Raw genomic sequence first — 24,712 nt, forward strand, 5'->3', positions numbered from 1 at the left:
CTTGATATCACGACACATTAGGTTATATTGCCGTCATCCAAGGCTTGATCTCACGACACATTAGGTTATATTCCCGTCTTGATCTCACGACACATTATGTTATATTGCCGTCGTGCAAGTCTTGATCTCACGACACATTAGGTTATATTGCCGTCTTAAAGTCTTGATCTCACGACACATTAGGTTATACTGCCGTCTTAAAAGTCTTGATTTCACGACACATTAGGTTATACTGCCGTCGTGCAAGTCTTGATATCACGACACATTAGGTTATATTGCCGTCATCCAAGGCTTGATCTCACGACACATTAGGTTATACTGCCGTCGTGCAAGTCTTGATATCACGACACATTAGGTTATATTGCCGTCATCCAAGGCTTGATCTCACGACACATTAGGTTATATTCCCGTCTTGATCTCACGACACATTAGGTTATATTGCCGTCTTGCTAGTCTTGATCTCACGACACAATAGGTTATACTGCCGTCTTGATCTCACGACACATTAGGTTATACTGCCTTTGTGCAAGTCAAAATTCCCCTACATAGATCTCCCAGAGGTCACATGACATGGAAAGACCGGTAATAATTAAAGGAAAACAGAATATAAAAACTTGCGGACCCACATCACGTGCAACCAAATTAGATCCTGATAAATGCACGTTAGCAGGTAACACTAGTATTGGTTACAAAATTCAATAATTAAAGATTTCTACTAGACTAGAACTGCATGAATAAAGATAGTCACACAAACGCACAGTTATTCGTTTTTGTTTTAATACTAATGATAGCGCGATAAACATCATTACTTCAAAAGGAAATATTATTTTAATCTATAACAATTAATTAATTAATCCTGTTCAAACACATTTAATTTGCATTGTCAACAAGTCTTGACCCGCTGATTGAATGCAATCGTTCTGGTAGAAGTGGTCAAAATATCGCTCGTCAACTCCGACCCAAAGAAATAAACAGATTAAAGAAGTTAATTATATTGTGAAGGAAATAAATGCAGGAATCATTATCAAACACCTAAAAATTTCGTAAAAATGTAATAAAATAGACAGATGTATTTATCCTAATCTATATACCTCCAAAATCATTAGAGAATTCAAATGGGGGGGGGGGGGGGGGACTGAGTTGTCGAAAAACCTTCCATCATATTGTTGACATGGAATAAAAACGAGCTTTTTTTAAGATTTTGTAATCAAAGCGACCATAAAAATAATAAAACATAAAAACTTAAGCCTAAAAATTATTCAGATAGTTAAAGGCTTTAGAATCAATGTTATAAAAGTTGTAAATCCAGAGAACTTGAAAGTAATTGTCTGAGTTTAAGGCTACATTTCTAATTATTTTCACTTTCGTAAGACTCCGTGATTGATTTCTGACAGCCTCAAATCAGTTTTTTTTTTAATTTCCTAAACTTTGCAGATACAGTTTTTAATTAACGATGCAAATTTAAACCATATGACTTAGGTCTCGTTTTTTCGCTTACAATTTGCATAATAAAATGTATGCTAGCCTATCGAATAGCAGGATGCCGTTGTTTATGTCGCCATTACACGTGAAAACCAAATTGTCTTTAATTTTCTTTTACTTTTTATTTAGTTACAGAAAATATTTTTAAAAAAAATACATCCAATCTTTAGTAAAGTCCGAAAAAACAGACATGATTTTAAAACCATTTTAGTTCTAACTAAACCGGGCATGATTTTAAAAATATTAAATGGGCCTCTCGAATACCTTTGAGACTTTTCTCGCTCGGGTCCATTGAAGTTTGAGATGTCAAAGTGCTTTCATTGAAATCATTCAATAAACGTCATCAAAACTTGTGTAGCGCAACAATTTCAACATCCTGTAAACAAAATGGCGCGACTGTAAATATTTATAAAAATTCACCTTCAATTAAACCAGATAAAAAAAACTGCACCAACCCTCTAGGTTACCATGGCATTTTATTTAAGCAGTCTCAAACAGGCAGCTGTAGATTTTGTCATGGGTGGAACTACACAGGTAAAGTCACGGGTAAAACATTAGTGTAGCGTCGTGAATTCGGCCAAAACAAGTAGTGTGGGGGAGAGTGAATTAATGAATGTGTCTATATGAGTATATTTTCGTATATTTTAATAAAATGTTATAGATAATTAATAATAGATCATCATTGATGAGAGATAGTAACTTTGCTATAAAAAACAGCAGCCATCTCGAGAAAATATCATTTAGAGTAGCTTCCCTTCCATTTCTATTCGTATGGAAATGTATTTAAATATGATTGTCTTGTATTTGTATAAGCCTACAAAGCATTTTTAAAAAATTCTTTTATTTAAAAACTGAAATTACTAACAAACAACACCATCAATTCTAGAACATGGATTTCAACATGGATTTCAACATGATTTCAACATGATTTCAACATGATTTCAAAATGATTTCAACATGATTTCAACATGATTTCAACACGATTTTAACATGATTTCAACATGATTTCAACACGATTTCAACACGATTTCAACATGATTTCAACATGATTTCAACATGATTTCAACATAATTTTAACATGATTTCAACGCGATTTCAACATGATTTCAACATGATTTCAACATGATTTCAACATAATTTTAACATGATTTCAACATGATTTCAACATAATTTTAACATGATTTCAGCATGATTTCAACATGATTTCAACATGATTTCAACATGATTTCAACATGATTTCAACATAATTTCAACATGATTTTAACATGATTTCAACATGACCAGAACAAAGTACTGGAAAAGCAACCACACTGTTGTGGCATAGCTGAAGACAAGGGGCTTACTATCAGTTAGCTATTATGGTGCTACACAAAACACATATAAGCAAACACAATATGCTTTTTTGTTTCCAACAAGTACCAATTAGGAAGTATTTGCGCATAATGGGAAATGTATGAATATTTTAGATAACTGGAATCTGCCAATCTTCTGTTTTATTTTAATACAGGAATTTATCCGCCCAACTGTTGAATAAAAATTCTATAAAATAAAGTTTTAACAATTTAAAAAAAAAAATACATCTGAACTTTATATACTAGATTTATTTCAAAAACATGGTAGGACTACATAATTTTAAAGTTTTAATATAATAGGAGAGAGGGTGGGTTAGTCGTCCGAGGTGCCGACTTTAGGGGGTGCCGACCTTAGGGGGCGACAAACTTAGGGGGCGCCGACTTTGGTGGGCGCCGAACAGGGGGAAAATTAAATGCGTTTTCAGCTGTGTTTCTAAGTAATAAAAATTATTTCAAACTCTTTTCTGCATCAATTCAGTGAAACCAATATACAAACCGTGAATAAGTGACTTGTAAAAACGCTCTAGGCCTTTCTACCTAAGCTAATAGATCTCCCGGGTCGCTACCAGGTGTCTACCTGGCAACTATTGTTTAATACAATTTCAGCCTGACTGGAGCCAGCTGCCGAACGAGATTTTGCTGCACGTCTTCAGTTACCTTAGCAACAGCGACAAGTACCACGCCGCCCTCACCTGCAAGTCCTGGCTCCGTCCACTCTCAGTGCCGACTCTGTGGCAGTCCGGAGATTTTGTTTTTGACGACAAGAGCGACGAGAAGGCCATTAGGTTTGTTGAAATCGCCGGCAAAACATTACGTCATATTAAGGCAGAATGTAAAAAACTTGAAAATCTTCAATTGGGTAAGTCACACAACAGAGTATAGTAAAAATGTATGTGTATGTGTCAGCCTGTCTGAAACTTAATTACATGAGTAAATTACATGTGTACTTTTTAAGAGTATATTACATGTGTAATTTCATGCGTAAATTACATGTGTACTTTTTAAGAGTATATTACATGTGTAATTTCATGCGTAAATTACATGTGTACTTTAATGCGTAAATTAATTGTGTAATTTCATTAGTAAATTACATATCTAATTTCATGAGTAAATTACTTGTATAGATTCATGAGTAAATTACTAGTGCAGTTTCATGAGTAAATCACATGTAAATTTTCTTGCTTTGAATAGTATTGGAATACCGCCCTTCTTCTTCGGAGAAGATGTATCTGTTTTTAGCCAGCCTTTTGAATTCAGAGAATCACCAGCTGTTGACCTTCAGACTGAAAAATATGAACAGTTTGGAAACGTATTGCGGTGGGGCGGAAAGAATGCCGTTGTCTGAGGTCACTAAACTCCTGAAGAGATTCTTGAAAGCCCAGCGACAGCTTCGTGTCCTTGACCTTAGCAATAGCGAAAAGTCTGTGAGGTTCTGTTTCGAGGATGATTCTATTACCGTGAGGCAAGGTTAGTTAAGACAGTCTAACATCGGGCCTGTAGTGGTGGGCTTACAGAGAAGTATGGTCCGTTTATGTTGGGCTTAGAGAGATGTGTCAATAGAAACAACACGAGGGGCGGGATAGACGGCGAGACGTTGGGTGTCTACAAGACAGTTCAATTACGTAAATGCAGAGGCGTAGCAAAATATATAGAGAAAAACTTGAGGGAGGGGGTGCAAATTGAAAGTTGGAGGGGGGGGTGCAAATCGAAAATATGAGGGGGGGGGGGGGTGACACCATTAAGTGCCGCACCGGGTGACACCCGACCTCGCTACGCCACTGCATAAATGTAACAAGGTTTGTCTTAAAGTTGACCTAATTGTGGCTCAGTGGGGTAGATTATTTTTGGACATTTTATACTGCTAATGTATCAGATAATCTAAACAAAAACATGCTCATGTATCAGATAATCTAAACAAAAACATGCTCATGTATCAGATAATCTAAACAAAAACATGCTCATGTATCAGATAATCAAAACAAGTACATGCTAATGTATCAGATAATCTAAACAAATACATGCTCATGTATCAGATAATCTAAACAAAAACATGCTCATGTATCAGATAATCTAAACAAAAACATGCTCATGTATCAGATAATCAAAACAAGTACATGCTAATGTATCAGATAATCAAAACAAATACATGCTCATGTATCAGATAATCTAAACAAAAACATGCTCATGTATCAGATAATCAAAACAAAAACATGCTAATGTATCAGATAATCTAAACAAAAACATGCTAATGTATCAGATAATCTAAACAAAAACATGCTCATGTATCAGATAATCAAAACAAATACATGCTCATGTATCAGATAATCAAAACAAAAGCATGCTCATGTATCAAATAATCAAAACAAATACATGTTCATGTATCAGATAATCAAAACAAATACATGCTCATGTATCAGATAATCAAAACAAAAACATGCTCATGTATCAGATAATCAAAACAAATACATGCTCATGTATCAGATAATCAAAACAAAAACATGCTCATGTATCAGATAATTAAAACAAATACATGCTCATGTATCAGATAATCAAAACAAAAACATGCTCATGTATCAGATAATCAAAACAAAAACATGCTCATGTATCAGATAATCTAAACAAAAACATGCTCATGTATCGCCTAACATAATTAAACAATAAGTAGAAAGTTTATTTATATATCCCAAGGCATGAAATTGCTGATAGCAGCTGGCAAACACTGCGCCACCACGCTACATACCCTTGCTATCGCCAGGCTCGTTAGCTTGAAAAGTAGTTTCCATAATAGCATGAGTTATCTTCCGCAATTTCGAAACGCCATCTCTGGTTTCAGCAAGTTATCAGGTGGGATGAATTACGTCATTTTTATAGTTACATGAATTAATATTTTTTTCTAGTCTTGCACATTTTAAGTAAATAACTATTATTATTAATGTAATGAATAATCAATCATTTATTTGCCTATGTAGAAGTGTGATGGCTTATGATGGTGCTTATAAATGTACATGGAAGTAAACTCTGATTATCTCTCGTGTTCATTAATTGCTATTTAGTCTGGAGAGTAGACAAACACTTCTCAATGTAGCAGTTCATTCCGTTTTAAAAGTACCTTGACCATCCAACTCTAACAATACCACCCAATGCTGATAAGATCTTGACTCACTAACTCAGACCAGACTCTTACAACGCAACTCTAACAAGACCTTAACAACACACATCTTAACTCTGAACAGATTTTAACCACTAAGCTCTGATTCGATCTTGACCATCTATATCTTGCAAGACCTTGACCACCTAACTCTAACAAGACATTGACCACTTAACTCTAACAAGACCTTGACCACCTAACTCTAACAAGATTTTGACCACCTAACTCTAGCAAGACCTTGACCACCTAACTCTAGCAAGACCTTGACCACCTACCTCTAGCAAGACCTTGACCACCTAACTCTAACAAGACCTTGACCACCTAACTCTAGCAAGACCTTGACCACCTAACTCTAACAAGAACTTGACCACCTAACTCTAACAAGACCTTGACCACCTAACTCTAGCAAGACCTTGACCACCTAACTCTTACAAGACCTTGACCACCTAACTCTTACAAGACCTTGACCACCTAACTCTTACAAGACCTTGACCACCTAACTCTAACAAGACCTTGACCACCTAACTCTTACAAGACCTTGACCACCTAACTCTAACAAGACCTTGACCACGTAACTCTAGCAAGACCTTGACCACCTAACTCTAACAAGACCTTGTACACCCAACTCTAACAAGACCTTGACCACCTAACTCTAGCAAGACCTTGACCACCTAACTCTTACAAGACCTTGACCACCTAACTCTTAAAAGACCTTGACCACCTAACTCTAACAAGACCTTGACCTCACAACTCTAACAAGACCTTGACCACCTAACTCTTACAAGACCTTGACCACCTAACTCTAGCAAGACCTTGACCACCTAACTCTAACAAGACCTTGACCACCTAACTCTAACAAGACCTTGACCACCTAACTCTAACAAAACCTTGACCACCTAACTCTAGCAAGACCTTGACCACCTAACTCTAGCAAGACCTTGACCACCTAACTCTAACAAGACCTTGACCACCTAACTCTAACAAGACCTTGACCACCTAACTCTAACAAGACCTTGACCACCTAACTCTAACAAGACCTTGACCACCTAACTCTTACAAGACCTTGACCACCTAACTCTTACAAGACCTTGACCACCTAACTCTAACAAGACCTTGACCACCTAACTCTTACAAGACCTTGACCACCTAACGCTAACAAGACCTTGACCACCTAACTCTAACAAGACCTTGACCACCTAACTCTAGCAAGACCTTGACCACCTAACTCTAACAAGACCTTGACCACCTAACTCTAACAAGACCTTGACCACCTAACTCTAGCAAGACCTTGACCACCTAACTCTTACAAGACCTTGACCACCTAACTCTAACAAGACCTTGACCACCTAACTCTAACAAAACCTTGACCACCTAACTCTAGCAAGACCTTGACCACCTAACTCTAGCAAGACCTTGACCACCTAACTCTAACAAGACCTTGACCACCTAACTCTAACAAGACCTTGACCACCTAACTCTAACAAGACCTTGACCACCTAACTCTAACAAGACCTTGACCACCTAACTCTTACAAGACCTTGACCACCTAACTCTTACAAGACCTTGACCACCTAACTCTAACAAGACCTTGACCACCTAACTCTTACAAGACCTTGACCACCTAACGCTAACAAGACCTTGACCACCTAACTCTAACAAGACCTTGACCACCTAACTCTAGCAAGACCTTGACCACCTAACTCTAACAAGACCTTGACCACCTAACTCTAACAAGACCTTGACCACCTAACTCTAGCAAGACCTTGACCACCTAACTCTTACAAGACCTTGACCACCTAACTCTAACAAGACCTTGACCACACAGCGCCCAATTCTCAAAAGACTGACGCTATATATCCGTAATATTTAGTTTCGTATGTTCTTCTCGTGTGTTTACCATATTCCACATAACGAGAGGCCTTGTGACTTTCAGAACTTGACCTCAGCTATGGTTATCTGGAAGATGACCTGCTGCTCAGCTTGGCAGCCAATACAAATACCAGCCTCAAGGTGATCACAGTTCGTGCTGACGAAATCCCAAAGTTAGAAAGTCGAATAACCCCTCTAGCATGGGAGAAGCTTACAGCGGCCTGTCCTGAGCTAAAAGCGATTTTTCACATCAAGCACAAATATGTGAGCCGATGTTTTAAAAATGCATAAAAACCTTCAGTATAAAAAGATTTTACAAACCTTCAGTATAACAATTTTTAATAAACACCAAAAAAAAAAGAAAGGCAGGAAATATTAACATCAGTTTACTTTTGATATTAACCTAAAAGTTGTGTCTGTCTGCTAACAGTTTTAACACACATACAGAGGCGTAGCGACCCTTCCCGGCGGCCGGGGACAAACTTTCGATTTGCACCCCCCCCCCTCAAACTTTCGATCCGCACCCCTCAAAATTCCGATTTGCACCCCCTCCCCCATCAAACTTTCCATTTGCACCCCCCTCAAACTTTTGATTTACACCCCCCCCCCTAACGTTTGATTTACCAACACCCCCTCAAACTTTTCAATTTGTTTTTCCAACCCAACACATATGTCTCCCCGCTCCCCCCAGCTACGCCTCTGCACACATCCGCTTTTACTGCAGTAGCTCAACAAACTGCTCACGTTGAATTTATTATTTTATTTATTTATTACACTGAGTAACATTGTATTATTTCCAAGAGGATCAGACATAATTCTATACAGAATTGCAAAGTAATTTGAACCTTATTCCATGCAGGAGTCGTACTCCCAAGACCCAACATTGATACTCACACCATCCATGCCGCTCTATCAAGTCAAGTGGAAAGCTGGTGACGCCATCGCTATAGAGAACTTAGAGAAGTTCTTTCAACATGTGGCACAGAACTTTCAGGTGAGGGGGATCAGAGGGACCCAGTAGTATGCAAAAAGTAGATACATAACTTTCAGGTGGGCTAATTGACGCTTATGAATCTTGAATATAAAAACTCTCAGGATTATAATCATATAATTGGTCTGTGTTTACAGAATACCTTACACCACCTTCATGTAAAATCGGGTGTCCGCCCTGACACAGAACGCTTTGAGCTTGTGTTCAAAAGGTAGGTGAACTCTGATTTGCTCTTCTGTGTTTTGAGGCTTTTTAAATAGGTATTTTGTCTAAACCACATTAGTTGTTTGAGTTGTAAGCAGTGCCGGCGCCAGGTTATTAAGCGCCATAGGGAAAACTTATTATAAGCGCACCCCCCCTCCCCCTCAATTTTTTTCGTGTCCCCGGTGACAAACTTTCGATTTGCACCCCACCCCCCCTAAACTTTCGACTTGCACCCCCCCCTTCAAACTTTCAATTAGTTTTTCCAACCCATTTTGGCGCCCTCTTACGGCCAGCGCCCAAGGCGACCGCCTAGTTCGCCTTATAGGTAGTGCCGGCCTTGTTTGTAAATAGTTAAACACATCGCCTAAGCTGTAGCAAGATGTTATGCCTACATTATAATCATTATATATCTTTTTGGATATTTGATGTTTTCTAAATCAATAAAACCAATTTTCTATTTCTATATTTTTTTTCCACTGATCAGTGGCGGGAGAGTTGGTATGTTGTAACTCACAGATAAAGTTGTAAAGTTCTCCTTCTAGATCTAACGAACTATAGGGTCGATGAACTACAGTTTGTATGTTTCTTGAGCCCGTCGAAATGGTGTAGTCAGCACAATGCTCAAATGTTAGATAAGGTGTGCGTTTGTGATGTGTATCACCAATGGATATAATGCTGTTATTTCTACCCTACCTGTGTATAATCAATGGATGTAATGCTGATATTCCTACCCTACCTGTGTGTCCATAGTTTGCAGGCGTGCAAAAATCTGGAAACCTTGTCCCTGTGTTTGAAAAGCTGCAAGAGTGGTGACGTAGAGATGTACATGCTGGCAATAAAAGATGTCATGACGCGATGTCCAGTGTCATGTGACGTCACACTGAACGGTCAAGTTGTGAAGGTGGGGTCAGGAGAGTTCACCGGGTTGACCAGTTGACGAATGTTTTTTTTTAGATCGGTGGTAAAACAAGGTAGTACACATTAGCATCTGTGTTTTTCATTTATCCTTTAAAAAATGGGTCCATTTAACTATTTGTTTTAAGTTTTGACTTGCAATCAATTTATCAATGTCAAGATGAGCTAGATGAAGAGACAACTATTGAAAGCTGATTAGCGATGGTTTGTTGAGATCTTAGACATAGGGTTAGCGCAGGAGCCATAGTATGGAGGTAAACAGTTCTAGAACAATAACATGGAGGCCAGCAGTTCTAGAACAATAACAATGATGAAAACAATACTAAAAAGCTGATAATTGCACCCCTCCTACTCGGTGATTTTAAGTTACCAACCGGAGAAAAATGTCAGAAAAACTCTTGATTTGTATAATAATATTTACTGATAATAACATAAAAAGTAGTTCCAAATGCATTTAGAGTTAATTATTTCCCATATTTGATTGTATACTTGATCAAGGGAATCAATTGCAATGAAATCTCTGTATTAAAACAATTTAGAAATCATTGTAGATAGGGAAAAAAACCCAGTAATGATATTTTATTTAAACGTCAATTAGACCACTGCATAACAATTTATAGTTAGAGATTTCAAACATTAAAAACTTGTATACTTTTTTCAGCTACTTAGGTTAACAACGTTTATCGTTTTGCGTCTGTAATTTTTTAAAACTGTAAACACTTTATTTAATACAGGCTGTACTATTTAAGTTTCTTTCTTTACCTTTAGATCCCATTTCAAAGAAGGGTCTATATTAAAATAAATTCACTGTGCAGGTTACATTTTAATATGATCAACACAAAAATGATCAACTAGCTGTCCTTCACAGAAAATCAATATTTTATCATAGGTTCGTGTGTTGCATGGTACCCAGAATTTAACCATTCGATTAACCGCATTCAATGATGATATTGATCTAACGTATCATGCAGTAGACAGAAGTTAAGCATGTAAAGAAAATACTATGCAATTGATTAGAGCATATTAGCTTCATGCATCGAATAGGTGCTAAAACATATTTAGCAGAAGACGAATTATGTAGCTATTGCTAGTTTATCTACAGAAAATGCATGTTAATTTTAAAAAAAAAATTAAGTAGTACAGTTAGTGTATTTTCTATAACATTTACATTCGTATTCGAAATTATTTTATTGTAATTAATATATATATATATATATATATATATATATATATATATATATATATATATATATATATATATATACATTTTTCAGTTGTTTATATACCATTCAATTTAAAAAAAACAGTTATTTTTTTTTTAAATCTCTGTTCAACACAATAGCCTGAAAAATGAAATACGTACTCTTTAAACAATTATATAGTCTACATTCTCGTCGCCATTTGTTTATATAAATAATAAGATGTAAAAAAAAAGAAATAAATCTATCTAATACTACTAAAACTCAACTTTGTTTACATGTTTGAATATTTATTTGTTTGTCTGATTTCTTACTGTAAGGAAACTGCTTTATATGGGGGGCTGTAAAATAGTATGTAGGTAGAGAATAATTTTTTATTGCAGACAGACACATTTATTTAAAGACGTTAATTAATTTATTGATTTATTCATACGTAGATTAACCACATTTGTTTTAAAGTTTTAGAACAATAGCTTAACTTTGACTGAATAGTGATGTTTGATAACTCATTTTTTGTTTGTTTGTTTTTCTGATTTGTTAAATGGTATTTTGAGTGGTAAATATTGTTCCTTCTTAAACACACTGTTAATTACAAACTAATTTAAAGCCGTTAATTAATTTTTAGATATATTCATGGGTAGATTAACCACAATTTATATAAAAGTTTAGAACTATGACTTTAGTATTAGTTAAATAATATATTTTCTTTATACAACGTTTTCAATTATTTTTCCTAAGGCCTACATGTGAATGACAAGGTTCACTATCAGCACCTCGCGGGGCACAGGGCAGGTGAAGTAGAGTGCACCTGTTTGTTTGTCCTAAGCATATGAAGGGATAGTGTGGTCAGAGACATGCTCGGCTGGAATGGTTTTTTTAAACGATAAAAACATGTTGTCTGAGACTTGGTGGGACACTGGGCAGGTGAAGTAGGGTTGAGTAAGTCACCTGTGACGTCAGCATATGAAGGGATAGTCCGAAATCGTTGTTTTCGGTGTTTTTATATGATAAAAAACATGTTTGAATGTGGGGTCTGTTTTTTTGTGACGATAAGTGACACTGCAGTAGCGTAGCGAGGGGGGTGGGGGCGAAGGGTACATATGTCCCCGGGCACCGACCTTAGGGGGCGCCAAAATGGGTTGGAAAAATAAATTGAAATGTTGAGGGGGGGTGCAAATCGAAAGTTTGAGGGGGGGGGGGGTGCAAATCGAAACCTTGAGGGGGTGGGGGGGGGTGCACATCGAAAGTTTGAGGGGGGTGCATATCGAAATCTTGCCGGGGAGGGGGCGGGGGGCGGGGGGTTCAAATCGAAAATTTTGTCCCCGGGCGCAGAAAAGGGTCGCTACGCCTTTGAGTGACAGACGTGATGTCATTTATGGATGACCTCCCCCCCCCCCCGAAACCCACAGTTATCTAACTACATAACGGGTAGTCTAGTATACTACTACAACTCAAGTTTGTTTACTAGTTTGTATATTTATTTTTTTGTTTGTCTATTTGGTTACATGAGAGAATCTGCACTATGAAGAGAGCAGTAAAATACGTATTTAGGTAGAAAATGATGTTCTTTTTTACCAAGCTGTTAATCACAAATTCATTTAAAGACGTTAATTAATGTATCGATATATTCATTGGTAGAAATACCACTTGAATTATAGAATTTAAAACAAGCAGATTTTTTCTCAAAAACTTTAACTTTCACCGGCTTTGTGACGTCATTTGATGTTAAGGCCAAACCAAAAATAGTTTTACAGAAAAATACAGGGACTTAATAGTAGTCCCTTAAAACGTACAGGAATAATCGCAACTTATACCGAAAAACGAATTTTAAGGCCAAAACAAAAAATAATCAGCTAAAAAGAAAAACATACAACAATAAGCAATACACAACAAAAATACAATCCATATTGAACCTCTTTATTGAACTATTTTAGTCCGTAACTCAAGTTTCTTACGCGGACTCTCTAAGTAAACTACCCAACTAATTTTACACGTAATCGAAAGCACCCAGATAGCTGAGTTGATAGTGTAATAGTTACCATGCCGGTGGTATGGGTTTGAGAGACAGCATGTCAATGTTACATTTTTTTCAGTATTTTTTTAAATATATAAATGATAAAGATTCCTATCCCAACTTGGGCAGGTAAAGTAGAGTTTACCACTTTCTGTATTATCAGCATGTAAAAAGTAGGGTGTTTAGACCCATGCTTAGCCGAAACAGGTATTTTTAAAAAACAATAACATGTTACCTGAGGTGTGGCCACTTTTTGAATGTGGGGTCTGACTTTTTGTTAAGATAAGTGACAGTGGGAAGGGAAAGATAAAAATCGTCAAATAAACATGACGTCATTTATTGATGACCCTCGAAACACACTGTTATTCAAGAATAACGTGTAGTCTAGTACAGGGGCGTAGCGAGGGGGGGGGGGGGCGGGGGTGCGGAATGCACCGGGTGACACCATTTAGGGGGGTGACACCAAGGCAAAAAATAGCAAAATATATAGAGAAAAACTTGAGGGGGGGGGGCGCAAATGGAAAGTTTGAGGGGGGGTGCAAATCGAAAACTTGAGGGGGTAGGGGTGCAAATCGAAAGTTTGACGGGGGTGCAAATCGAAAACTTGAAAGTTTGTCCCCAGGAAGGATCGCTACGCCTCTGGGGGGGGGGGTGACACCATTAAGTGCCGCACTGGGTGACACCCGATCTCGCGACGCCACTGGTCTAGTAATATCAAACATATAAAATAAGTGTTACATTTGTTCACAAAAGTAGTTGTAAAATCATGATTGCAAATAGTTTAAATCTACAATAATTTACTGATTACCTGTGCTATGTTAACATTATGTGCAAGTGGCTATTTACATAGAATTTTGATATCACTTATCAACAGAGTACATCCAATTAAAAATGTGAGATTAGTTATGAGATAATTAATTAAAACGTGAGCCACTTATCCAGAAGAAGATGTCTGATAAAACGCAGCTACCCAGGCTTGTTTAGAAAATCTTGCCAATGATGTCTTCATAAAACTTGTTGATCTTCTTATCCTGAAATGGAGAGCTAAAATTTAAAAATAGCCATTATGATTCGGTAAACAGAAAAGAGTATAATAAAAAAAATTAAAATATTTTTGTCAGTTTCTAGTTTTGTTTCGATTAATTTTAATGACCGATACACTGTTCGTTTTTAAAGAACTGACTAAAAAACTACTAAACTAACCATTGGATTAAAGAACATTTACCTTAACATGTGAAATAAACCAAGTGACTGACAACTTAACATGGGATAAAATTGAATAACTGACAACTTACCCTGGGATAAATAATTTTAGGATAATCTCTTCCATCAGCTCTCAATTTAAACATATATTGAAATGTATTATGATTCTAAAATCGTTGGACTAATACACGGAAAACGTTGGTTGCATACTATAGATTATTAATTTTTAATATAATCATTGACAATTTTCTAAATATGCATAATATAAAGCTGTTAAAGCATTAAAGTGCATATATACGATGCTCGTATCAATAGTCACATGGAACGAATGGCACAGCGATTGACTGACAATAAGTAAGTCTCGAGTTCGTATCCTGGGCTCAAGTAGGTAGGATGTCCCAGAGTCTACTCAGCTCTGATGGGTACTTGGCTGACGTTGGGGAAGGTAACTGCTGATATGCATCGTACTGACCGCACATCCCTTCAGGTGAACTCTACTTTAACTGGACCATGGACAGTATGAATTAGTGCTCTGTAAGTACCAGTATAAAACGGTTGCGGTGTCATATAATGGTACAATGTGACAAGAAAAGTGTATCAATATACACATGTGTCACCACAGTGTATCAATATACCCATGTGTCACCACAGTGTATCAATATACCCACTATTGAGTCATTACAAAATATCAATATAACCACTCATGTGTCACAACCTACTGTATCACTATACCCACCAATATGTCACCACACTGCTTTAATATACCCGCCAAAATATCACAGACCACTCTATCGAAATACCTACTAAAGTGTCACCACATTGTATCAAATAGATCTAGTATCAAACCAATTGAAATGCCGATTCTGGATAAATATCCGTTTTCAATGACATTGTTCGTTTCCGGTAAAATTTAAAGTTGAGGTGGTGATTTGGTTTTGGTTTCGATTTAGAAACAAAGACAACACTATCAAGAGTAAGGTACCCATTAGAGCTGGGTGGACTAGAGTCAGGTACCATCATAGCTGGGTGGACTAGAGTCAGGTACCATCATAGCTGGGTGGACTAGAGTCAGGTACCCATCAGAGAGCTGGATGGACTAGAGTCAGGTACCATCAGAGCTGGGTGGACAAGAGTCAGGTACCCGTCAGGTACCCATCAGAGCTGGGTGGACAAGAGTCAGGTACCATCATCGTTGCATGGGTTGGAGTTAGGTTAATTTGAGTCAGGTACCCATCAGACTTGGGTGGACTAGAGTCAGGTACCCATGAGACTTGGGTGGACTAGAGTCAGGTACCCATTAGAGCTGGGTGGAGTAGAGTCAGGTACCCATGAGACTTGGGTGGACTAGAGTCAGGTACCCATTAGAGCTGGGTGGAGTAGAGTCAAGTACCCATCAGATCTGGGTGGACTAGAGTCAGGTACCCATTAGAGCTGGGTGGAGTAGAGTCAAGTACCCATTAGAGCTGGGTGGACTAGAGTCAGGTACCCATTAGAGCTGGGTGGAGTAGAGTCAGGTACCATTGCGTGGGTTGGAGTCAGGTACCTTTGAGTCAGGTACCTTTGAGTCAGGTACCTTTGAGTCAGGTACCCATCAGTGCGGGGTGGGCTCAGCGACATCCTAGAGTCCCTACTCTGGACACAAGTACAATTTGTGTGCTACAGCATGCTTGGCATTTGAGCTGCTTCTGTATATTTAATACTTAGGATGGCTAAGTTACTGACCCAAAGGGCATATCTACAACTTGTTTCATAACATCATCATAATCGAGAGACTTGGGGCGTCAAACTGTATAATACTTCCGATGCGGCTGAAGGACACCACTTATTTTCTTTAGCTATTGATTATAGTAGCCCTCCGTATCCCTAGGGCATGGCGCTCATTAAAACAAGCGTATGTGCCGTAGTGCTTACGGGGGGTTGGGAGAGCCCGGTGCGCTGGCTGATGCACCTCTCCAGTTTGACCGTTGAATTAAGCAGTAAACCTGGCTCCAATTAACTGACCCGGGTGCTAAGAAAGCCGCTGGAAAACTCTGGGTGGCAAACTGAACCGCCTTACTGTCAAGGGGCCACTCCTCGAACGAAAAAAAATAAATAAATTTACTGGCAGAAAACTTTACAGGAGTTTCTTTCTGGTTTATATTCGAGGGAGAAGGCACTGCTCCTCATGTGTGGAGTTGTGGTAGGAAATTTCACGGTCAGTTGAGGTTTGTCTGAATTATTCTAAACGACTTCCCAGTGTTTCTTGGGGAATGGATCATTTTTGTATTAATGCATAAAGGACACGGAGACAGACAAACAAAAATCTTTAAGTATCGGAATATTGATTAGAGATAAATTAGATCAACAAACACATTGTGATTAAGGTTAAAACTAGGAAAACATTGACACTTTTTCCACTTAGCTTGTTGTGAAAACACTGTCCACGGCCATTATTAACAAAGAAATGGCTCAGTTGTAATCATGGATTGAAGGAATTTCGGTGCGGAAAGAGAGTTGAGAGGGTAGGGGTGCAGGTTTGTGGCGGTGGGGTAGAGTGTTTTTAGCGATGCTAAAAACAATGCAACAATGCCTATAGTGTTATTAATATCGATGAACAGAAAGAAACATTGGCTATAGGGTTATTGATACCGATGGGCCTTGTACACCCCCCCCCCTTCACTCCACAGTAAGAAAGGTTTGGGGCCTTTTTAAAAAAATTTATTACTTCTACAGTAGAAAAGAAACTGGATTTCCGTTTTCTTTCTAAAATTATTTTTATAATACAAATATAAAAATGTAAAAGTTTTAAAATTTTAAAGAGGGAAAAAGGGCCTCTATTTGCCTTGGTCCCCTATGCCTTGCTTACGCTAGCTTTACGATAGCTACGCCACTGGCTTGGCGAGTCAGATACGATATGAGTTTCTGTCAGACATGTACGTAGTGCTATTTCTGCCCTACCTGTGTGTCCACAGTTTACAGCCGTGGACAAATCTGGACACCTTGTCGCTAGGTTTGACCTGTGACATGAGTGATGACGTAGAGATGTACACGACAGCCATCAGAGATGTCATGACGCGATGTCCGGTCTCATGTGACGTCACACTGAACTGTCAAGCAGTCAAATAAAACTGGTCAGTCTGATACGGTTGGTGGGGTCAGGAGAGTTCACCAGGTTGGACCAGTTCACGAATGTTTTTAGACCGTTATTAAAACAATGTTCTACACACTCGTTTCTGATTTTGTTTTTATTTCTTAATCAAACAAATATAAACAATTCTTTACTGTAAGAAGCTTTAAATGAAATGAAACTAAAACAAACTTGTTTTCTCTAATAAAAGCTTGCGTCGCTCATATTGCTTCTTACAAATTTTAACCACCAAAGCTTTCATAAAGCTTCCACCCCTCACCATGTTTATAAAAGAAAACAAGTTTTCTTGCCTCCCCCCCCCCCCACTCCACCATACTCGGAAATTTTAAGTGCACCCCCAAAACTTGCCGCATTTCATCATGTTTTTACAAAATGTAGCCCTAGACAGGTGATTATAGGTACAGATGAGAATCGTGTATATGAATTTATATAGTGACTAATTGATACATAAAGTTAATAGGGTGTGATACAAATATGTTTAAATGAGAACGATCGGCCTGGAATAAAAAAAAAGTTAAAATTTAAGTGTTAGTTTACGTTAATTGCATTAATTTTTCTAATTTTTCTAATTACGAAATGTGGTAACACATATCTTACATTTTAGTAGAAGTATTTTACACATATCATAGCGATACGCGCTTTTGTATAGTTTTTACAAGCTTTTATTTAACTCACTTCCTCGTCAGTCGTCAGTCGTCAGTCGTCAGTCTGTCTAGACGGAAACGCAGGAGTGAAAATTCGGACAGTTCTACTTGACCGACACGATTCACAGTTGGCACGTGGGTCAAGACATGAAGACAATGCAATCTGAAACTAAATTTGACTTAATTGGATGCCTAATTGATTTTTTATGAATTAATTAAAATTTGTACCGAATTAGTAGGCATGTCTAGCCAACCACACCACACGCGTCATCAATAGCTGCGCCATCACGACCACGTAATGGCTGCGTTCAAAAACCATTGCGCGCCTACTGAACGTGATATTCAGTAGGCGCGCAACGGTTTTTAGTCATGTAACTCTATTGTAGATAAAACATGTAAAGTACTGGAAAAAAAATTCATAAAAAACGTTTTAATAACAAGCTTTTATGTAATGATGCACTAAAAAGTAGAAAATAAATTATAGACTACTATTTAAATAACTATAAAGAAAAGCGTGGGTGTCTTCCTTAACATTAGTAAAGGTATCCAATAGATATTAAAGTGACCCACGCTTTTCTTTATAGTTATTTAAATAGTAGTCTATAATTTTCTACTTTAATTACAAGCTTTTATTTAACTCACTTCCTCTGTCGTCAGTCTAGACGGAAACGCAGGAGTGAAAATTCGGAAACTTCTACTTAACCGATACGATTCACATTTGGCACGTGGGTCAAGACATGAAGACAATGCAATCTGAAACTAAATTTGACTTAATTGGATGCCTAATTGATTTTTAATGAATTAATTAAAATTTGGACCGAATTAGTAGGCATGTCTAGCCAACCACACCACACGCGTCATCACCTTCAATAGCTGCGCCATCACGTAATGGCTGCGTTCAAAAACCATTGCGCGCCTACTGAACGTGATGTTCAGTAGGCGCGCAATGGTTTTTAGTCATGTAACTCTATTGTAAATAAAACATGTAAAGTACTGAAAAAAAAATTCATAAAAAACGTTTTAATAACAAGCTTTTATGTAATGATGCACTAAAAAGTAGAAAATAAATTATAGACTACTATTTAAATAACTATAAAGAAAAGCGTGGGTGTCTTCCTTAACATTAGTAAAGGTATCCAATAGATACTAAAGTGACCCACGCTTTTCTTTATAGTTATTTAAATAGTAGTCTATAATTTATTTTCTACTTTTTAGTGCATCATTACATAAAAGCTTGTTATTAAAACGTTTTTTATGAATTTTTTTTACAAGCTTTTATTTAACTCACTTCCTCTGTCGTCAGTCGTCAGTCGTCAGTCGTCAGTCTAGACGGAAACGCAGGAGTGAAAATTCGGACAGTTCTACTTGACCGATACGATTCAAAGTTAGCACGTGGGTCAAGACATGAAGACAATGCAATCTGAAACTAAATTTGACTTAATTGGATGCCTAATTAATTTTTTATGAATTAATTAAAATTTGGACCGAATTAGTAGGCATGTCTAGCCAACCACACCACACGCGTCATCACCTTCAATAGCTGCGCCATCACGTAATGGCTGCGTTCAAAAACCATTGCGCGCCTACTGAACGTGATGTTCAGTAGGTGCGCAATGGTTTTTAGTCATGTAACTCTATTGTAAATAAAACATGTAAAGTACTTAAAAAAAATTCATAAAAAACGTTTTAATAACAAGCTTTTATGTAATGATGCACTAAAAAGTAGAAAATAAATTATAGACTACTATTTAAATAACTATAAAGAAAAGCGTGGGTGTCTTCCTTAACATTAGTAAAGGTATCCAATAGATACTAAAGTGACCCACGCTTTTCTTTATAGTTATTTAAATAGTAGTCTATAATTTATTTTCTACTTTTTAGTGCATCATTACATAAAAGCTTGTTATTAAAACGTTTTTTATGATTTTTTTTTACAAGCTTTTATTTAACTCACTTCCTCTGTCGTCAGTCGTCAGTCGTCAGTCTAGACGGAAACGCAGGAGTGAAAATTCGGACAGTTCTACTTGACCGATACAATTCACAGTTGGCACGTGGGTCAAGACATGAAGACAATGCAATCTGAAACTAAATTTGACTTAATCGGATGCCTAATTAATTTTTTATGAATTAATTAAAATTTGGACCGAATTAGTAGGCATGTCTAGCCAACCACACCACACGCGTCATCACCTTCAATAGCTGCGCCATCACGTAATGGCTGCGTTCAAAAACCATTGCGCGCCTACTGAACGTGATGTTTAGTAGGCGCGCAATGGTTTTTAGTCATGTAACTCTATTGTAAATAAAACATGTAAAGTACTGAAAAAAAAATTCATAAAAAACGTTTTAATAACAAGCTTTTATGTAATGATGCACTAAAAAGTAGAAAATAAATTATAGACTACTATTTAAATAACTATAAAGAAAAGCGTGGGTGTCTTCCTTAACATTAGTAAAGGTATCCAATAAATACTAAAGTGACCCACGCTTTTCTTTATAGTTATTTAAATAGTAGTCTATAATTTATTTTCTACTTTTTAGTGCATCATTACATAAAAGCTTGTTATTAAAACGTTTTTTATGAATTTTTTTTAAATAGTGGATTACTTCATTTAAAGAAAACCATTTGTTTTTATTCTTTTAATGCACGATTATATAAAAGTTAGTTATTAAATCTTTTTTTTTTATTTTGTAATACGGCTCAGTCCTGACCATCAGGATGTAATGATCACACACTGAGGTTTGGTGTATTCAGGGCCTGACCCAGAGAGACAACACACTATTGTGTGTATAACTCATGAACTGTGTTGAACGCAGCCAAGTCATCACGTGTTATTATTACAAAGGTCGAGGTACAGGTAAATAATTGTTAGAAAGTAGATATTTATGATGTAGATAACGTCTTGATCTCACGACACATTAGGTTATACTGCCGTCGTGCAAGTCTTGATCTCACGACACATTAGGTTATATTGCCGTCTTGCAAGTTTTGATCTCACGACACATTAGGTTATATTGCCGTCTTACAAGTCTTGATCTCACGACACATTAGGTTTTATTGCCGTCTTGAACGTTTTGATCTCACGACACATTAGGTTATATTGCCGTCTTACAAGTCTTGATCTCAAGACACATTAGATTATATTGCTGTTTTGATCTCACGACACATTAGGTTATATTGCCAACTTACAAGTCTTGATCTCACGACACATTAGGTTTTATTGCCGTCTTGAACGTTTTGATCTCACGACACATTAGGTTATATTGCCGTCGTGCAAGTCTTGATCTCACTACACATTAGGTTATACTGCCGTCTTGCAAGTCTTGATCTCACGACACATTAGGTTATACTGCCGTCGTGCAAGTCTTGATCTCACGACACATTAGGTTATACTGCCGTCGTGCAAGTCTTGATCTCACGACACATTAGGTTATACTGCCTTTGTGCAAGTCAAAATTCCCCTACATAGATCTCCCAGAGGTCACATGAAATGGAAAAAAAACGGTAATAATTAAGGGAAAACAGAATATAAAAACTTGCGGACCCACATCACGTGCAACCAAATTAGATCCTGCTAACTGAACGTTGGCAGGTAACACTAGTATTGGTTACAAAACTCAATAATTAAAGATTTCTACTAGACTAGAACTGCATGACTAAATATAGTCACACAAACGCAAAGTAATTCGTTTTTGTTTTAAAAGTAATGATAGCGCGATAAACATCATTACTTCAGAAGGAAATATTATTTTAATCTATAAAAATTAATTAATTAATCTTATTCAAACCCACTGATTGAATGCAATCGTTCTGGTAGTCGTGGTCAAAATATCGCTTATCAACTCCGACCCAAAGAAATAAACAGATTAAAGAGATTAATTATATTGTGAAGGAAATAAATGCAGGAATCATTATCAAACACCTAAAAATTTCGTAAAAATGTAATACAATAGACAGATGTATTTATCCTAATCTAATTACCTCCAAAATCATTAGAGAATTTAAATCGGGGGACTAAGTTGTCGAGAAACCTTCCATCATATTGTTGACATGTAATAAAAACAAGCTTTTTTTTAAGATTTCACAATCAAAGCGATCATAAAAATAATAAAACATAAAAACTTAAGCCTATAAATTATTCGGAAAGTTAAAGTTTTTAGAATCAATGTTATAACAGTTGTAAATCAAGAGAACTTGAAAGTAATTTCTAATTATTTTCATCAAGCCTAAGTTATAACCGGATGTTTCACTTTCAAAAGACATATATTGATTGGTCCCAAATCATTTTTTTTTATTTACTAAACTTTGCAGATATAGATATAGTTACTAATTAACGATGCTAATTTAAACCTAATGACACAGGTCTCCTTTTTTCGCTTTCAATTTGCACAATAAAATGTATGCTAGCCTATCGAATAGCAGGATGCCATTGTTTATGTCGCCATTACACGTGAAAACCAAATTGTCTTTAATTTTCTTTTACTTTTTATTTAGTTACATAAAATATTTTAAAAAATACATACAATCTTTAGTAAAGTCCGAAAATAAACAGACATGATTTTAAAACCATTTTAATTATAACTAAGCCGCGCATGATTTTAAAAATATTTAATGGGCCTCTGGTATACATTTGAGACTTTTTTCGCTCGAGTTCATTGAAGTTTAAGATGTCAAAGTGCTTTCATTGAAATCATTCAATAAACGTCATCAAAAATTGTGTAGCGCAACAATTTCAACATCATGTAAACAAAATGGCGCGACTGTAAATATTTATAAAAATTCATCTTCAACTAAACCAGATTAAAAAAACTGCACCAACCCTCTAGTTTACCATGGCATTATATTTAAGCAGTCTCAAACAGGCAGCTGTAGATTTTGTCATGGATCGGACTACACAGGTATAGCCACGGGTAAAACTTTAGTGTAGCGTCGTGAATTCGGCTAAAACAACATAAGTAATGTGGGAGAGAGTTAATTATTTAGAAATAATGAATCTGGCTTTAAATTCGAGTTTATTTTTGTATATTTTAATAAAATATTATAGATAATTAATAATAGATCATCATTGATGGTTAAATCAATTTAAATATCCTGAAATTAATTTTTATCAACCCTGTTCGAGATAGTAACTTATAGTAAAATATTTAGAGTAGCTTCCCTTCCATTTCTATTCGTATGGAAATGGATTTTAAATATGATTGTCTTGTATTTGTATAAGCCTACAAAGCATTTTGTTTAAAATTCTGCCATTTAAAAACTGAAATTACTAACAAACAACACCATCAATTCTAGAACTATTGTGAGATGCAACTTGTATCTATGTATAAAATCACTTTTGTGCTAGATATAATGTTTATTTGTTCATTACTTGATCTATAGGCTTACAGTTTGAGTTTTTAAAATTATTGTTTGAGTGTTCGCTATTTTCATTTTAGGTTGTTTTTTTCCCTTTAGTGATTCTATCTTAAATTATGACAGTTTTTTTTTTACTTCTCTTTACGTTAATTAAACCCCAACCTCCATCATATTTCGTTATCAATGTCACGACAAGTCATAATCCGGTGCGTTAGGAATACGGCCATCAGCATGGGGCCGCGTTAGAGCACCAGTAGGCTATCGCACTCTGTGAGATGACGTACGTTAATTCAATAGCGCGAAATTGCCCAAAAATTTAGTAATGTTACTTCTTTTGAGGACAGTTTTTTGGACTTAAATTTAAATATCATGTTGACTGTCTGGCCTAATACACAGCTCTTATTTTCGAATATCACCTCTAATGTATCAAGATTTAGATCAATAATTTACTTAAAATAAGTGTCTTCTTATCGTCCATTGTGCTTTAATAAAGCGCAGAGCAGCTCCAAAATCGGACGGCCATCCTGTTTTCACCAAGCTTCTTTTGGAGCTTAATATGGGTAGTCTAGTTCTATACGGTGAGAGCTTAAAAGATTTTTAAAGGGCCGAAAGTCTCAAGACAGCAAGCTTGCAGAAATAACCACGTATGTTTAAATGGACGAGGGATAGATGTGTGAGGGGCTGTTTAATTGAACACCAACATAAGTAATCAAATTAAACGTCGCATAAGTGTCAAAACGGCAGTGCTTGTTTTTTCCCATATAATTAGCCAAACAGTCGGCTGTACCGGTACATGCGTCACGCGCGAGCGTTAACTCGGTGACCATGTGCTAAGTGGGGGATAAAACGGTTGGTTTCAAGAAATGCGACTCAGCATGCTAATTACATTTCTTGACCCGTCTCAAAATCACATCGCATGAATTCTACCCAACCTCTCCCCACCACAAATCACAATTTCTATATGAAACAATAGGTTCATCACTATATTTGTTCTGTAATAGTGCCCGCTGTCATAACTATATTAACCCAGTAAGATCGACATCATTTATTTGCGATCTAATGTTGATTTGATTACTGCATAAAAAAAAGTGTTCAAAAGTTCGACCTCCACTCAATTGTTGTGGTCTTGGATGCAAACTATTAAGTCTGAAAATGTCTATTAGTCATTCATTTCAACCATATTTAAAAAAAAAAAATTACAATACAGG

At 36.6% G+C, this 24,712-nt stretch overlaps 1 protein-coding gene across 1 annotated transcript; it reads left to right on the forward strand.

Annotated features, from left to right (window-relative positions):
- The first annotated feature begins 1,869 nt into the window (after positions 1-1,869).
- On the forward strand, positions 1,870-11,062 carry LOC131938880 (F-box only protein 39-like). The gene is made up of 8 exons (XM_059297102.1): positions 1,870-2,016; positions 3,441-3,693; positions 4,026-4,301; positions 5,523-5,678; positions 7,916-8,115; positions 8,711-8,845; positions 8,980-9,053; positions 9,797-11,062. Exons 1-8 carry the CDS (start codon positions 1,951-1,953, stop codon positions 9,981-9,983), a joined length of 1,347 nt encoding a protein of 448 aa, XP_059153085.1. The 5' UTR covers positions 1,870-1,950; the 3' UTR covers positions 9,984-11,062.
- The last annotated feature ends 13,650 nt before the right edge of the window (positions 11,063-24,712 follow it).

Source organism: Physella acuta, unplaced genomic scaffold, assembly GCF_028476545.2.
Source record: "Physella acuta isolate Inbredline_101_S28 unplaced genomic scaffold, ASM2847654v3 ptg000258l, whole genome shotgun sequence".
Classification (NCBI taxonomy): Eukaryota; Metazoa; Mollusca; class Gastropoda; family Physidae; genus Physella; species Physella acuta.

Coding starts and splice junctions, on each gene's coding strand:
- LOC131938880 (XM_059297102.1), top strand. CDS start 1,951: ATGGCATTTTATTTAAGCAGTCTCAAACAGGCAGCTGTAGATTTTGTC. Junction 4,302..5,522: donor TTCTATTACCGTGAGGCAAG/GTTAGTTAAGAC, acceptor ATATATCCCAAG/GCATGAAATTGCTGATAGCA. Junction 8,846..8,979: donor ATGTGGCACAGAACTTTCAG/GTGAGGGGGATC, acceptor CTGTGTTTACAG/AATACCTTACACCACCTTCA.